This window comes from Aotus nancymaae, unplaced genomic scaffold, assembly GCF_030222135.1.
Source record: "Aotus nancymaae isolate 86718 unplaced genomic scaffold, 86718_ANA_hifiasm-v0.15.2.pri h1tg000036l, whole genome shotgun sequence".
NCBI lineage: Eukaryota > Metazoa > Chordata > Mammalia > Primates > Aotidae > Aotus > Aotus nancymaae.
This window is the reverse complement of record NW_026988450.1, coordinates 56,326,769-56,344,831: the sequence shown is the minus strand read 5'-3', so window position 1 is coordinate 56,344,831 and position 18,063 is coordinate 56,326,769. Positions and strand designations below refer to the sequence as shown.

Here is an 18,063-nt window from a genome sequence, read left to right as displayed (position 1 = left end):
ACCATCTACCATGTTCTGCCATATTCACCCCGTCCACAAGCTTTCTGGCATCTACCAGGAGGGCACTGCTTCTGCCACATGGACTTCTCTCCATTCCCTCGCAGTCTTTTCTGCCTTTTAAGCCTTGAGCCCACACTTCTTAATCTGTGTAAAGACAATCAGATGTTACAGTTTGTCTTCCAGTACCTGGAGTTAGAAGATTTGGCTCTTCAAACATACTCTATTTTATAATTTAGGTATTGAATCTAAAACACTCCCTAGTGTCCCATTTTTGAAAGGAATGATTCAGTGCTTTATTTCTCCAAGGTAAATTAAGTGCCCATTCTGGTATGTGGCATTTTAATAACACCTTATAAACTAAGGACGGGTTGAACCTTCTGAAAACAGACCTGAGAAAACTGAGTAAGCCTTTCCCCTGAGGAATACTAGTATATTAGACACTCCATAAAATGTAAATGCTTTTTATTTCCAGTCAGTTGCTAGGCTCCAAGAGTGCTTCTGCATTCTCTATCATTTTTAATGTGCAATATACAAGGAGAATATTCTGTTAAGAGCTCAGGGAATGGGAAGGGTCTCAGCTAAAGATTGCAGCACTTTGAGCAAAGCATCCCAACTCCTTTTTTAAGACCATATCATCAACCTACTGGAGTCTTCCTTTTACCATTTATGCAGTGATTTGGGAGCTTGTGGTGTCACTAAGCCTCATCCTGAAGTTTGAGCTGAGAAATAAAGGAAGCTAGTGGTTATGATACAGGATCAGGTATCAAAATCACAAGAATACATTGTGACTTTAGATAGATTATTTTCTGCTCCTGTTACTGTGTCAATATAGTATTCGTTTTGTATGTGCGTGTGAGAATGTATATTGCTGTTTTTTCTTTTTTTAACCTAACATTATATTTTGAGCATTTTCTAATATACTTAAAATTATTAAAAATATTATTTTCAACAGTTTCAAAATAAAGGTTTTTTTTTTACTGTCTTAACATCATTGTACATAAATCTTTGTGTTTCTGATTATTTCATATATTCTCTTTATTCCTGATTTTGCAGATGGTCAATATACTATTCTTGATCCCACAAAAGTATTGTGAAACTTAATCAATGTTAATGTTTTGAGAACCCCAAATGAATGAAGCAAAGTGAATAAAAAATAGTCTTTACATGTTGTTTATTTTTTTTCCTGAGCTATTCTGTTTTCTGTTAGGTCCATTTCCTTAGTGAATGTTTACTATAACTTCTTCATAGTATAGCTATGTGGGTCTAAGTCAGCTACCTTGGATACAAGATACACCCAAGGAAACTAAGAAACTAAATTATAGTTAAAAGGAAACATTACTCTGATAATATCTGGTTTAATAATTTTCTATTTGACATGTTATACATATAACTCCTAAAAATGTATATTCTTAAGTCTCTCACTTAAAAATATTTTTACAGTGAAATACCTGATTAAAATTTCTCATCTTAAATAAATTCAGGAACCGATTGAATTACAAGGGGTTTTTTTGTAAAACATTTTCAAATCTAAGTTTTATTTTCACTTCCTTGTAGTTTATTAGAACATAAAATCTTAGAAATGGAAGGAAAACACAAGAAAGAGTTGGACACCTTAAAGGAAGAGAAGGAGAACCTTCAAAGCTTGGTTACTCGTCAAACATACATAATCTACGAGCTGGAAAAGCAGTTAAGCAGAGCTACCACCAACAACACTATCCTTCAGAGGCAGCAACTGGAACTGATGGACACAGTCCACAACCTTTTCAACCTTTGCACTCAAGAAGGTGGTAAGAATGTCTTCCTCACTTGGGTATTGTTAATATTTTATTTTCTAAGAGCAAGTAAATAATATAGTTTCCATAGGGCATTGATTGCAGTATGAAAAAACAGCAGAAACTTTATGGTTAGAATCATTTATGAAGTTCTGTTGATCATTTTCTCATGTTTCTAACTGGAGAATGTATTTATAAGCTTAAATTTGTGAATCCACAATGTCTTTCTAAAAGAGCTTTCTAATTTATTCTTTCTTTGTCTTTTTAACTTAGATAGAATCCATGATACTGTCATGAATAAATAATTGGCATTATGGTATTAGACACTTAACCATATAGGACAGAGATTAGCCAATGTTAAAGATTAGTTCATAGTGCTGGGAGAGTTTCAGGAGGATTTCCATTTTTAAACTAATATTTATTTCATTTTTGAGGAAATGGAGTAGGGAATTGTGAGTTGCAGAGAAAAGGAGACAGACTGTTTGCAACAAGTATTATGAGTGAGACAGGATTGTTGTTTTTAAAAATATTCATTAAAATCACTTGTGCTTAGTCCCGTGCAGGATAGATTTAACCAGGGTATTTAGGTACATTAATTCTGGGGTGTCTTTGTGACAGTGGAAATACAAATTTTTGATATCACCAGAATGTCTGGAGCCGTTTAACGTTTGGGAATATCTACAAGCCCGTATTTCTTTAGAAGGCATATATCTGCCTATCCATCCATCCACCCAACAATTATTGAAGGAGTGCCTCTGCTTGCACCTGTTCCCTTCAAGTAGCACCTCTAGCAAGCCTCGGTACAGCTCTTCAAAGTTTGGAACTTGAAATCATTTTTCATATTTCTCTAATCATCCTTTCTCTGAGTGAAGGTGGAATTGTAAATAGTGATGAGTGTAAGAGAATACCACTTACGTCTGAAAGTTGTTGTTATTAAGCTGTGGCTTATGTGACCATTCATGAAGTGGTTCAGTGAGCATATGCAATGTACACATGTGGTGGCTCCTTTAATTTAAAAGCGGATTTGAGCTATGTGACAAATTGTTCAATTTCATACTTTCATGTATAGCTATGAATAGGGAAGATAACTCCATATTAAGTGATCTTGTTTTAAAGACATTTCACATTTCTCTATTACACTCCATTACCTCAAGTTATATCTTCTTTAGATAGTCTAAACAAGCCTTTAATATACTTTGTAAAGCAATAGTTTTTAAACAGTGAGTTCCCAGAGCTCCATTTGGGTGTGCTCAGTAATGTGATTGGGAAAGGAAAAACCTGCTAATCAGTCAGACCCTGCCAAAATCTTGAATTAGAGTCCACTGGAAGGAAAGCATGGTAGTATTTTGCCAGAGAATTTTAATAGAGCTCATGAGTATTTAAAAATTAAGTATTAATACGAGACATATCTATCCTATATTGAGCTGAATAGATTTTGGGAAAGATTGAAAACATATTTTTCTTATCATCTTAAGTCTCCATGAGACTTAAAGCACATGGAGTAGAATAGTGTTTTTTTTTTCCATGGTTTTAGAGATGTCAAGCCCTAGTGATTCTCACAGAGCTCATATGTCTGCGTACTTATCATAATTTAACTTATTTTCTGAGTATTTGCCTAATAAATGTGTCTTTAAGCTTTTAGAGGAAGAAGGTATGACTTTAAAAGTAAATATCCTGGCTAGGTTTGAACTTTGGGTGTAATATCAGGCAAGCAAACATCTGTTCAATTTAAGAAACATCTTTTGAAAAACGAGGATAGCCATGATAGATGCTACCCTTAATATCCATTCAGGAAGTGAAAAAAGTAACTGTGTCTATTCTATAATGTAGTATATCCAACAAATAGTAATAATAATCATAGAAATTGAATTTGTCTAAATACTCCAGGTCTCTAGATGTCTCTTTTCTTTTGAATGACATAACTCTAAAATGAATCCTGATTTAACTATGGGATTTGCAATCTTAATTTAAGGGCATTACCAAATTTTCCAGTGGGTTCAATGCTCTCATGACCATAGATTTTATTTGCTTCTTGTTAATCTCTTTTCTTTAATCTTACTGTTAAGTATTCTAACTAAATATTTAGTTATTTCAGGACTCATGAGAGACACAAAAATGGAAAGTACCTCTCATAAGGTTTTTATCAAGATTTTCATTGTCTCCATATCTTTATTTTCACTGGAGCCATAGTCTTTGGCTATGGTGAATTTTAAATTTCAAATGGCTAATTAGCATAATACTAGATTAAATATCAGTTATTAAAATGAACTTTTATTCAAATTCTAAAACACATGGGTAAAGCTTGTTTTATGATCAAAAATTCATCATATAAATGTATTATTTATTGAAGGAATATATATAAATATTTTTCTTATAAATTTATATGTATGCAAAGATTTCAAAATCAACATACCACAATAAATACATCAAATATTCTACAATGTATATTTTAAAGCTCAAGTATGGATATTCTACAGGATCTTCAAAAACACAAGCTGTGTCATCATCCAAAAAGCCAAACATTTAAATTGATCCTAAAGGTCTTCTGGTTTCAATCTGACCCACTCATTTCTGGAGAGGGCCTGAATATAATACTGCAACTAATTTAACTTTTATGAAGCTGTCTCATCACGTATAAAGTCAAGAGAACTGTGTCTATTTCACCACAATAGAGAAAGAATTACATTAGATCCTCAATATACAAACAAAGATCACAGTGCTGAAGACACAGTTGATTCATTAAACTTTAATTTCTTCTTTCTTCTTTGATGGACAAGACTCAGTTAAGTGCATTCATTATGTGCTTTATAAGCAAAATTTCTTTTGCAGAAAATGTTTGACTATAATGCCCTGGAGTGTTTGAGTATCGAAAGTCATCCAGGCAACTTTTTTTTGGCCTCCATTTTCTGATCTCTAAAATGGGACAATAATATTTACTTGGTGGGTATGTAGTACACAAAATATATGCAACTTTTATTTGTCAATTATATAGTTCAAAATTGCCAAAAAAGTGGATTGTAAATGTTCTTACCACAAAGAAATGACAAGTATGTGAGGTAATGGTTATGTTAATTAGCTTGCTCTTTCCGCAGTGTATACATGTACCAAAACATCATGTTTTACTCCATAAATACATACAATTATTTGTCAGTAAAAATAAAATTTAAATTAAAAAAGATATAGAGGGCCTAGAACAAATAAATACATAAACAAGTAAATGAATTAATTTTTTAAAATGTTAAAAAAATTAAAAGAGGTTAGTATAAAACATATAACATCTGTGTTAACTCATAGTGTTAAAATGATTGTAGTTGACTTATTTTAATGCCTTCTAAAGTGCCTATAATGCATTAAAGTTATATGATAAAGAATTCCTAGAAAGTGTTGGCTAGAAATGTACCCTTTCTCCAAACATTTATTTGGTCCAGAAACTGTAAATCTATCTTTGCATTCAGGGAGTACTTTTGTTTAGTTCCTCAGCGCTTTTTCTACTAACACATCTGATGCTGTGAGATACATTTAAGCTGAGAACAACTAATAAACACATTCTCTGAAACAATTCACCAAGTTTTCCTTTTCTTGTTCCTAATAGACAATAGGGGTGTCTAAGGAAAATAGTCAATTCAAACTGAATTGCATCCATTTTGTAAGGCTTCTGAGTAACACTTTATTTTTGTCTAACCTTTGTCTGCAAACATTGGGCCACATTTATTCTTGGAAACATTATCCACTAAAGAAATATTGCCTTCAGTGTTATCACAATGTCAAAGCTCAGCTGATTGCTTCCATTTTTTGGCAATTCAAAATTAAATAGTTGCTGGAATTAAATAGTTTACATTAATAATGGCATAGAAACAAGGTTTGGAATCTTTTGGGGGAGAACAATCAGTTACTGTGACTATCAAAAAATCACTAGTTGGCCAGGCATGGTGGCTCACGCCTGTAACACTAGCACTTTGGGAGACTGAGAGGGGGTAGATCACTTGAGGTCAGAAATTCAAGACCAGCTGGAAAATATGATGAAACCCCATCTCTACTAAAAATATAGAAATTAGCCAGGCATGGTGGCACGCACCTATAATCCTAGCTACTTGGGAGGCAGAATCAGGAGAATTGCTTGAGCTCAGGAGGCAAAGATTGCAGTGAGCCAAGATCACACCATTGCACTCCAGCCTGGGCAACAAAGCAAGCCTCTGTCTTGAAAAAAAAAAAAAAAATCACTGGTTATCTATGTACATCTTTCTACAGTGGTGATTAAAATATCATCACATGTTGAACATACATGGGGCAAATATCATATTATATAATTGGGAATTTAATTACTGACAAAGCATACAAAAAAAAGAAATAAAAAATAAAAAAAACAGTATTTAGTCTGTATTATAAAATTACACAGTCTGATTGTCTCATACTCCCCAAATGAGCTTGAAGCACATTTCTGCTATAACAAGGATGTGGTTCATAAGTTTATCCATTCATTCAAAACAGTTCTGCAGCAACCATTCTGTTTCAGATTCTCTTCTGGGGGAAATGATATTTATCCATTTTAATTTAACATATATTTGCTAAGTATCTATAATGTGCCAAGTATTGCTCAGACCACTGAGAAGAAGAAATAATGTATTTCAGTCTGTGGCTTTAAGAAACCTAGGATTTGATAGGAGAGAAACAAGTAAACAATTATTTTTCAGAAATCTTTGCTAGAAGTGAGCCTAGGGTACCCGGAACCCAGCAAAGCACACAGAGAGATATTAAAATCACGGCAGGAACAGAAAGATAAGGGCAGAATCCAGCATCTCTAGAGTTTTCTTGGGGATTTTATTGAATGTTTATTATGTCTCCAGTTTGCTTAGGCTTTACATGTGTTAACTTAGTCCTTACAACAGCAATATAAGGGAACTATCCTGTCTAGCATCATTTTATAACCTCTATAGAAAATTTGAGAATTTGCCCAAAGTTACCATAACTGGAAAACATGGATCTAGGATTAAAACCTAAGCAAGTTTATTCTAATGGGGAGATGATAATCAAGTCTAAAAAATGAAGAAAGTGGAGGACACTCCAGAGAGTACAAACAACATGTATATTTTCCAGAAGTCATGGGAGCGGGCTGTAGCCTAAGTCTTAAAATGAGTTTAGAAAGAGGAACAGAGGGAGACCAAGGAAGTCATATTTTTTTTCCCTAAAATCAATGAGCAGTCATTGTCAATATATAAGGATGATGGTGATATTTGCCCATAAGAAAAATTTCCCCAGTGACAATGTAGGAAAAATATCCTGGAAAGTTGAGAAGCCTGGAGCAGGGGACAAGATGGGTATTTTTACCATTATTATAATATCAGCAAATACTTAGCACAAGCCAGTCTATTTCTGAGCTCTTTGCATATATTAATTCATTTAATTCTGGTAACAAGACTGTAGGATAACTGTTATTACTAACTCTATATGAAAGATAAAGAAGCTAAGCACAGAGAGGTGAATAATGCTTATATATCACACTGCCAGCAAGTGAGCAAGCTGAGATTTGAATACAGTCTTTTTCTGAAGATTGTACATTGCCTACTGCACCATGTTCACTTTGAAATTTTGTCCAAATTTCGAAGTGATCTCTAGGAAAGAAATAATAAGGTCCATATTAAACAGGGGTAAATGGAAAAGTAAGTGGAATAAATTTGTAAAAATAGAAAAATTAGAACCTGCAAGAAATAATGACTTCCAGGAAGTAGAACCTAATACCAATTGCACATTTCTAGGTTAAACAACTGAGGGAGTGTTGATGACATTCTTTAAAACCAGCAATATGGGAGAAGAAATAGGAAGAGAAAAAATAGTGAGTTTTAGTTTGAGACATTTTGACTGAGCAACCTATAGGACAGAGTCTGGCAGGCAGTTAAATAAGAGTCTAAAAGTAGAGCAGTGATGTGTCCTCAGAGACAAGAAGTAAAATCATTGAAAGTGCATATAAAGCAATGGCTCTTATTCACATGGAGGTCACAGATTCATCAGAAAACCTGATGCAAACCATGCTATTTTTCCTTTCCACCTACCCCAACCCAAAATGCAAGGATATGGGCACACATTTGTGTACAATTTGAGAGCATTTACATACCAAAGTTATGAGTGCATTGTATGAAATAATGATAGTGTAAAATCAAACAGAAAAATCTGAGTTTTTTAAGGGACAGGTTAAAAAAATAAAAAGAGAGTAGAGTTTCGGTATTTTTTTTTAGACAGTTAAGAAATATGTTCTTTTCCGTGGCAGGTAAGCATGATGGTCAAATTTTTTAAAAGTTAACCTTCTGTATGCAGAGTTTTGGTAAGCTGCATGGCTCAGTTGCGTATGTCAGACTTAAAATGCATGAGAGGAAGAACAGAAATCATTATATACCTGGATTCAAGAAACTTGAATGTGAAAGGACAGATAACTTTAAGCAGGGAAGCACATGGAGTAAAGGAAACTTAAAAATAAGGACGGAGATACATGAACATGTTTATATACTTAGTTCTCTAGTAAGAAGCACAAATTTCAATTCACAGGAGCTTCTCATGAAGTTCATTTTTAAAAATTCTTTCACATTATCTCAAAGACGTAATGACTGATACTACAAATATTTAAGTGCCCACTATTTGGGCTAAAGTGATTGCAGTGATATGGAACATTTGATCATTATTTTGGGTCCTCTAGCCTTCTTAAAGGGGGAAATGAGGCATTTGCTTCCTTCTCAATGCTGAGGCGTCTTTTGGCTTGGTTCTCAGAATAATTCTACCATCTGAAAGGAATTTACCTCCCGTGCAGTGCCTGTTGAGCTTATGAAGATTGTATCATTCAGTAAGGGATGAGATAGTTTGAACTGCAAGTCCCTTGAGTTAAGAATGACTCTAAAAACATCACAAGTGATGGGAGGAAATTAAAACTTTCTGAATGTCACTCATATAAACACTGATAAAAATGGAAAATATCAGTTTCATTGACTGGGTAAAATACTCAGTTTTTCATTTATCACTTGTAATGCACAATTTAAGATTAGGTAGAAAGAGAAATAAAAATACAGGAAGTCATCTGCTGAACACTACAGTGAGTACTTGTTCCCATTTAATGAGGGAATGCTTTATCTTGACAGAAAACTATATGTCAAATATTTACAATTTCCTTAAAGTGAACCACACTATCTAGCACTTCCTTTCATAAAACCAAATGGCTTAAGGCAAAATTGACTGTTTATTTTTGGAAATGGTATATTTCTCCTTTTTGATGGAGCATGTTATCTGCCTTTTAGAAAAGTTGTAATTTCTGTAACCAAAAAAATTGTATGAATAGTGGATAGCCAAACTAATGATAGCAAAATAAAAAATAACGCAGTCCTTGACCTCTCCCATGAACTATTTCTAAACCCCATCTTTGGGGGGAGATTTGAAATTTTGTGGTTAATTCTCTTTTGGAATTGGAATTTTTAACTTCAAAAACAAGATGAACTATCTGAAAAGGGGTATCTCCTGATTCCAGCTGGGCTTGGAAATTACAGGGATGAAAGGCTACAAAATAAGAGTGTTTCCTTGGTGTTCCAATATTACCAGGAGCAAACTCCATCCTTCTTCTCTTATACTTTCATAGCCTGGTTGGCTAAAGCGAAGAAGCACAAACAGTTTGAATAGACTTTCAACTAAGTAATTTCCTGGACTCATCCACACTCAAGTCAAATTCAACAAATACTTTCTAAATCCGGGGACAAAATGTAACAGTAGATATTAGTCACAGGTAAGATATAGTACTTTACACTGAACCAAATGACACCCATAATTACTCTGAGAGACAGTAAGAAAAAAATGTTTTATTAACATTATTAAGTACGTATGCATCATATCAGCTATAGAGTGAAAACCTCATGAAATTTTTTAGACTATTGAGAGAAAAAGAAGGTAAAACTGAGAAATGTTGCAACTGTACATTTAGCTTTAAATGTGTATAAACAAATATTTATTTTTAGCATAAGATTGTTCTAAAGGTCAATTGCAAAGAAACTTAAAACTAGTGACATTTTTAGCTTCCTATAGGAGCTCGTAATTCATTACCAACCAAAGGATGTCAACATGAAAACTACTTTTAAGTACACTGGAATCTCATCCTTGTACTGGTTTGGTTGTTCACATTCTCAGTGGGGTTATCTCTGCTAAGGAGTCATATTAATATGTAACCTACAAAGAATTACTCTTTTTAATAAATTTATGAATAAGTCAAATTATTAAATATAATATCAAATGTCAGACCTCTTTTAACTTGTATATTTATTATATCTTTGCATGTATCTTAATTATTTTTAGGTGTGAACATTTCATTTTCATAAGTGGGATGAGTTCCTTTAGAATAGTGAGTTTGAACTTTGGGTGTAATTTTAAGTGGAGATTTGGTTCTAAAGGGAGATATTGCCAGTGGTTTAGGCCTCATGAACACAAAAACACACAAACAAACCTAGTCTTAATCATAATTAATTCTCCAACCTATCTCTCTAGAGCTAGAAATTGTAGATTGAGATGGTTTCTCCCCAGTATCTGGGAGCAGATGTCTACCATCAGGAGGGCAGGCATGGTGGTTTAGAAGGAGCAAGAATCATGACATCTCTGTTCTAGTCCCAGTTCTGCTGCCAGGTTGCTTAACACAGAAGTATGGCACACGTTAGAGTTTGCCTGGTATCCTAGACAATCCCACATACTTCGTGACTCATATCAATCACTGCAACTTTGTCTCTTGGTTTTGTGTCACTCCTAATAACTGGTGAAGCCCTGTATTCAGAGCAGAAGCCCATGTAGAGCCAGGGCAGGTAGTCAAGTACTGTTCTTTAAGTCTATTACACCACAAGAGTAACAATCAAGGTGACCTACCTGTGTTGACAGTCAGGCCTTATTTACTTAAAGTTTCTAAGTGAAGTTTTGTGTGTGTCTCAGACTTCAAAAGCATCTGGCAACTGCTTTCTATGTTTACAGCATTGCCCAAGGACTTTCATTCCATTTTTAATGGCTGTTGTTGTAATCAATTATATTTATCTGCTCAGAGTAGGGCACGAAAGATGCCCTGTAAGCTTTCCCACATGCATGGGAAATCCTTTGTACAAAATCAGTACATTGCAGCCAGGCTGAAAAAAGTTATATGGGAAATTGACAAACATGAAACACCTGAAATGTCTTTGTGAATGAAATGGGCTCCTGAACAAATGGCAAGCGATGGGCAGCAGTCGTAACTGCCCAACAGGTGCCCAAAGGGAAAACACAGGAATTAATTTTATGTAAAATGAAAGATTACTCGACTAAACAAAGATGGTGTATATTTCCATTTTTATCTTTCAGTCAAGTATTTTTTCACTCATTCTTGGTTATTTTAAGTAGTAATAGGCATTGAATATACATTGTAATACACATAGGAATCATTTCACATTAGAGGATAATTGCCAAATTTATTTAAACAGTAATCAAACTACAGTAGAACTATGTGGAATTAATTGATATTTAATTATTTTTCCACATTAAAAAATTAGAGATTCACTTACAACATAGGACGCTTTTCATGTCCACATTTTCATGTCCACATAAAGAGTTTATATACCTTATTTATATCTCAAAATTATTAAAAAATTTTGTATCTGCAATTATGCATCATGGGCAATATATTTTTCAGATAATTAAAATGTATCCTTTAAGTAGTAAAATTTTAAGAAAATTTTAAATGTGATGATAAATTATCTGCATTTTTTATGCCCTCCTCTCTTTTTCAGAAAATTGAATAAAATGAGGCTTTTTTCTAATAATTTAATTCATTATTATCTATATAAATTTTCACTGTAATACCATGACGCCTCTGGGAAAGAATAGAGTTTGCCCCCTTTATATTATTCAATGCCCAAATTCTTATTATTTCTTAGTTTTGCCTACTTTTGAAAATGTACTGTCTTTTCCTCACACATAAATTTTCAATGATCCAATTTCTTGTCTCCACACCTGATACTAGAAGATGAATACAAATGCACTCTCTCACAAATACACACACACACACACACACACACACACACTCCCACATACTCCCACTCTCACCTCCCCACCAGCCTATCCTCTGTCTTTGTAGCTTCTAGCAAATGATCTGTAGGCTGGGAGACCAACTACCAGGCTTATGAGAATAATACCTAAAATGAATGGGGGTAAATCCTGAGTCAGTGTGACTTTTAGGGTCTGGACATGATAAGATCCAATATGGCTGCTTTGGGACCTCTCACCTCCTCATCCTCTGTTAGCTTTTGTCACTGTGGGCCGTCACTGCTTCACTTTTCTTCTGAGGGTTTCCATCTCAGACAATACTACCGCCTGTGGCTCTCTGCTATCCTCATGTCAACATATCCTTTGTTCTTGTCATTACTGCCTCCTTTCTCTTTTCCCAAACATCCTGCCTCCATGTAGATAAATGATGTTGAAGTGTTCCCTTATACCAAGGTTGGAGGGACTTTGAAAAAAGAAGTAGCTGTTTTAAATAAAAAAGTACACTTTTAGCTAACAAAACACTTCAAATTAAGAGTATTTAAGAATAGAATATATGTGTTTGTTATACTGTCTCACACACATACACACGTGCACGCACACGTATAACCATATTCAATTGCCATTTTTGTAGGTTAAAAACAGTCATGCTGAGATGTCAGCCCAGAGATGTTTAGTTTTGTATGCACATGTTTTCTGTAAGAAAAAATACAAACCTCAACATTTTCCATTTATAAGCATATAGCTTGTATGTATTTGTGTAGCTATATACATATTTGTAATGTATTTAGAAAGTCATTGTGAAGTCTCCCTCACCCATATGCCCACCCATAAAATACTGAAACTTGGACTGCCTGGAAATCTTTTAATTTTTCCACACCCTTGAAATGCAAGGCATTACCTTCTTCCACGTTTAAAGTTTCTTTTGAATAAATAGGATTCTAGAGAGTGTCTTCAAAATAGTTTTTCTATAAAATGCCCACACACCTGGCTGAAAAAGCACAAAAGCTAATCAATCATTTGCTTGTTTGCACCTTGTCAGATGTGCTATTTTCTTCTTTTATATGCTCAGTTAATTTCAGTGACCTGTTGTGTTGAAATCATAGGTTCAGGGTCAATTTCTGGTGCTGTGATCTCCCTAAGGATGATGTCTCAAGGACTATCCTTGAACAAGTAACCTGATCTACATGTATTCGGATATTTGCTAGATACTGGAAATATGTGAACCGTTAGCCATGTTTAAGGTTTAAAAAGAATGATTGAATAATTGATTTCTTTATAACAACTCATCAGGAAATGGGTAAGATAAAGGCTTTGGCTTTTTACATCGTCTCTGGTAGCAAGGCTGATTGCCCTCTGTGTTCTCGGCTAGCATTGCTGAGGCTCATAAGTACCAACTCTACATTCCAGGAAGTTTTCTCTTGAAGGTTCATCTGAATTGAAGCGACCCTCTGCCTCAGCTTTCATGGTCCTCCCCTGAAGTCAGTCTGGTGGCGGATGCACCATCTGGATTGAAATTGGTTGGGTAAAGGAAGGGAAGATCAGGAAAAAGTCAATAGCTGCTAGCCTCAGGGTCTCAGGTTTCTTACTGACTGAATGTTGGCTGGTGAAAGACAGACATGCACCTGTTTGTGTCTCTATTCTATCCCTTTAGATGGCAAAGATTTGGTTGTATAGATAAGGCTAAATGAAAAGAATGAATAATGATTCCTTTCTAGGACTTTCTAGATTTATTTGCTGATATAGCTGTGGGCAAAGTCTTTGAACTAGAATACCAGGCTCTTAAATTTAGGTCAGATAAGCTTTTCTATACATTTTATTCTTTCAAGTGTTATCTCTTCTAGGTAGCCTTCCTGGAGTCCACCTGGCAGATGCAGTATATTCTTGCATCTTTCCAGTGTGCTTGATACATACTTCTAAGATAACAATTGTCTGTATTCTCTCTCTTTGGTGCTATATTTGAACTGGTGCCATTATAGCCCTACAAGTTATTGCCTGCTATCTTGTGACCAGGTTGATTGCCAAGAATAAGTAGGTTAAGAAAAAGTCAAAGAAACCAACTTCTGGTCACATTGTCTGAAACCTGATCATAACTTACCTAAAGTTCTACATTGGATTGTTTAGTTACATGATTCAATAAATTCTCTTTTTGCTTAAGGCACCTTGAATTGAGTTTTGTCCCATCATAAAAGTTACTAATCATGGGTAGAGCTTTCATGGAAGATCTTTTTCATAGCAGGCTGTGATCACATTAAGGGCAGGTTTGGGTTTATGTCTTTATCTCCATTGCCTAGGAAAAGTCTTAAAAAGAGCAAATGTTCATCAATATTTGTTGAATTAATGATATAGGATAATTGAACTAAGAGAGGATAAAAAGCAGAGGGACAAATGGAAAATCCACACTCTGTCTTATTAAAAAAAATTAACACTTTCACTAATGTTTAATTGATAAAATCTGGGAAAGGATAGTGGGACTAATAAGGGAAAGAGAAAACACAAGGTTTGGAAGGAAAGATTAGGTAAAATTAAACAGGTGAAAGTTGGCATAGCAGGAAGGACTGCCAAACAGGCAAGTAGATATATGACTCTGAAGGTCAAGAGAGAGGCAAATACTCAGTGTTAAAAAATTCCTGTGTATATTAGAAATCTTTTGTGTAGCAGTTGGAAGCCATGATAGTTTGCAAAATGAACAGATGTAATAAAAATAGAGATTCAAGAATGGAATCTTAGTGAACATCTACATGGTAGGTGATGAGAGGAAAAGAAACAGATAAAGAGGAAAGAGAAAAGACAACTGGAGAAGTTGAAAGCGACTAGGAGAAGTCAACATAAAAGGTGAAGGTAAAGAGGTGAGGGCAAAGACCACTTCTGTAGGGTAGAGGAAGGGAGTTGAGGAGACATATCAAATGGCTTTGATCTTCATAGTAAACCATAAAAGTCATTTATAAGGAGTGAGAGAAGATAAGAATAGGATTTAGTTGTGTTTTTTGTTGTTGTTGTTGTTTGTTTGTTTGTTTTTAAGCAGGAAGATTTGCAGTACATTCTACAGGAAATGTCATAGAAAGTTTATTAGAAATGACTCAGTGTTTGCAGTCTAGAAGGGGGTTGAGAAAGTGAATGAATGCCCATCTGGGGGTCGGGATTTACCTATGCAAAGGTGAGTGGATATAAGGACAATGGATGGAAAGACCAGGGAGGCCAAATGGGCCATTATTAAATTCCTGACTCTGGGATGGAGGCTAAGAAGAAAGAATAGGAAGGCTAGGAAAGCAGTGATAGGAATGGCAGGGATCTAAAGTCTCCACGAGAAGGAAGATGAACTCATTAGAAATTAAAGAATAAAAAAGGAAAAATAAGAATATATAGTCAAAGAATTTTAGACATAAAGATCATACCTTTTAACTCATGCTTTCAAATCAGTTTGTTACTCTTCCATCAAATCTTAGTTCAGACTTTTTTTTTTTTTTGAAGGGACATGATCTCACTGTATTGCCCAGGTTGGTCTTGAACTCCTGGCATCAAGCGATCCTCCTGCCTCTACCTCCCAAAGCACTGTATTACAGTCATGAGCCATTGCTCTTGGCCCCATCAAGTCTTTTGTACCTATCTGTCTCTTGTGCCATTTACTAAATATTCCTCCAATTTCTATCTTCTATCTAACTGAATCGCAAGACCTCCTAAAAAACAAAAAAAATCACTGGTGCTGGCACTTGCAACGTTCAGAAAATTCAAAATTCAGGAGAGGCTAATTCAATGTGATCCTAAATATAATTAGTCAACTATAACTGCAATGTTTTCATTGGAAGGTGGAAGACAGCAGCATCCACCACTCCCTAGACAGGACTGGCTGGCCTTCCACACTCTGCTAGTGTCCCTTCCATAAGAAGGAGTAACAGTATAATATTGCTGTTAACAGGGTTATCGTTACCACAATAACTACCATTTCTTGAGTACTTACTATACTTCACTGTCTGCACTGTATTATGTAATTCATATACCCGTCTCAAAGGATTTATAACTATCTCACTTTATAGATTAAGGGGAAAAAATTCCAAAAGTCAATCTACCCTTACAGAGGGGTAAGGATAGATTGTTCAAACTGTAGTATATAATAAAAATATCAAAGGTAAGCTGTGGATACAGCTTTTACATTGACTTTCAGTGCCTTGCTCTTCTAAAATATAGCCTGAATTAACTTTCAGGCATATGTTTGCTAATTGGCAAGTAATTAAAATCAAGCAATCTAATATTTCTGGAAAGAATGACTTTTTAAAAAAAGAATATGAGTATTTCAATTTTTCAAAGATACCAAATTAAATTTCAAGAAAATATAATATATATTTCAGATATGTTACCATAAAAACAAAAAATCTATATTATAACCATAATATTAGGTGTACCTTTTGATGGTAGAATTCTTGAACCGTTTTCCCAAGTATAGAATTTGTATTCATGCTTTTGACAACAAATTTATAGTTTTCACAAAAATAAGACAATAGCTAACTTTTTCCTTTTTTCTCAGTTACTAAACATGTGTGTGAAATACCTTCATCTTCCCACACATAGCCCCTTCACCCACATCTTCCTGAAGTAGAAAAGAAAACGGGAGGAGAGATGGCAGACAAATGTGAAGGGAATGTGTTCTCCATACATAACTAAAAAGGGGAGGGCAGGATGTGGTATATACAAGAGAAGCAATTTCTCTATGGATAAATGACTTTCTCTCTCTCAAAAGAGAAAAATGGGTTTACCTTTGGGTTCCTGCTGACCACATCTTCCTGTGTTTTCTGTCCTCTCAAGTGATCATAAATTTTAGTTGGTATTTCTTTACATCTCTTTTTTTCTGGGCATCTAATTTGGTTACTTTCAACTTTCCAACAGAAGAAAGGATGCAGTAGGTAACATTTAAAAATTTTGTTTTGATTTAGAAACATGGCAGTCCTCAAAGTTAGAATAAATGAATACCAGTAAACTACATCACTGCTTTGGAAATGGATACCTTTGTATAATCCATTGACATCCTCAGTGTCATTAAAGACAGCTTTTGAGTAAGCATTCATATATGCATCTTTAAATTGCTATTTGCATATATTCTGTGCAATACTTCTTCACTATTATATGAATCTGTAGCTTTCTAGTTAGTTTATTTATTCCATGTTGACATGGCAATTGTGATGGTGGTATTTAGATGTAATTATTAGTATAATTCATTAAAACCATTAGTGCAGACATGAGCTACATAGAAAATCATAATGTTATTAAGTGATTTAGTACTATTTTTTTGTTATGGCAACATATCTAACATAAATATTTCATTTTCTTGAAACATAATTTAGTATTTTTAAAAATCTGAGTAATTTATATTGAAATAGTAATTCTTTCCACAAAGATTAGACTGCTCAATACTTCTAAGTTAGTAAACATTAGGCAACGAAAGGCCAGTATTTAGTATGAAGCCCAGTAATAAGTCAGGCCTGGATTTTAGATTTTTAGATCATTTAATATCAGTGTAAAAGTTTTGATTCATAATTTACCTTTGGTATTTTATTATAAAAGAATATTACAACTCAGCGTGATTGAAAGCAGATGTGTATTAAGTGATAGAAAACTTTAAGGGTAAGATTACAAAATAGTCTTAATCTTAATTTCTAGAAAAAGATTAAATAAAAACAATTACTAAAATAATACATAATGGAAAATATTAAATCATAAATATTTTATAAATATAACATGTATCTTTAGCTAAGAACTATGAATTATGGGTTATTTTATATTTTTATTTCATTTGTATGAACTTAATAATGGATAAAGCTCAGTAAATAAAATAAGTTTTCCTCAGTAGAGACAATCTCTATTAATAGATTTCCTGTCTTCACTTAACTTTTAGCCTTTACTGGAACTCCTCCTCCTATATAACTTAATTTCAAAGTTGTATTCATTTGTTTGTTCTTTTATTTGTGTATCATCTGCCTAATGATTTAACTTCAGGGCATTAAAGAAAGAACAAAGTTCGGTTACATTTTCATTGTAGGTAGTTAAGTTGGGTCATAAACTCTTCCTGCTTTCCAAATCTAATTGTTGTAAGAGTTGTTTATTCTTTTAGTTTGGTTTTGGTTTTTCTGGTAAAAATTTCTAGAAGCTCTTCAATATAAAGTCACAGAAAAACGGTACTACTTGCTCTTAGTGTTTTAAACTTCCATATTGCATTTTTATGTTTGAATTTATCTTCATTTCTTCCTGCTCCAAAAAGTGTGTGAGCATTGTTTAAACTTTC

The 18,063-nt window shown here is 34.1% G+C and overlaps 1 protein-coding gene across 5 annotated transcripts in view; it reads left to right on the top strand.

Annotated features, from left to right (window-relative positions):
* Positions 1–18,063, top strand: part of ANGPT1 (angiopoietin 1) — a 289,955-nt gene that overhangs the window by 171,283 nt on the left and 100,609 nt on the right. For 4 of the 5 annotated variants that reach the window (XM_064384528.1, XM_012443305.2, XM_012443307.3 and 1 more), the window contains exon 4: positions 1,555–1,787. In XM_064384528.1, coding sequence (XP_064240598.1) covers positions 1,555–1,787 — 233 coding nt within the window. The remainder of the gene's footprint in view (positions 1–1,554; positions 1,788–18,063) is intronic. The other variant, XM_012443306.3, reaches the window with a different exon arrangement.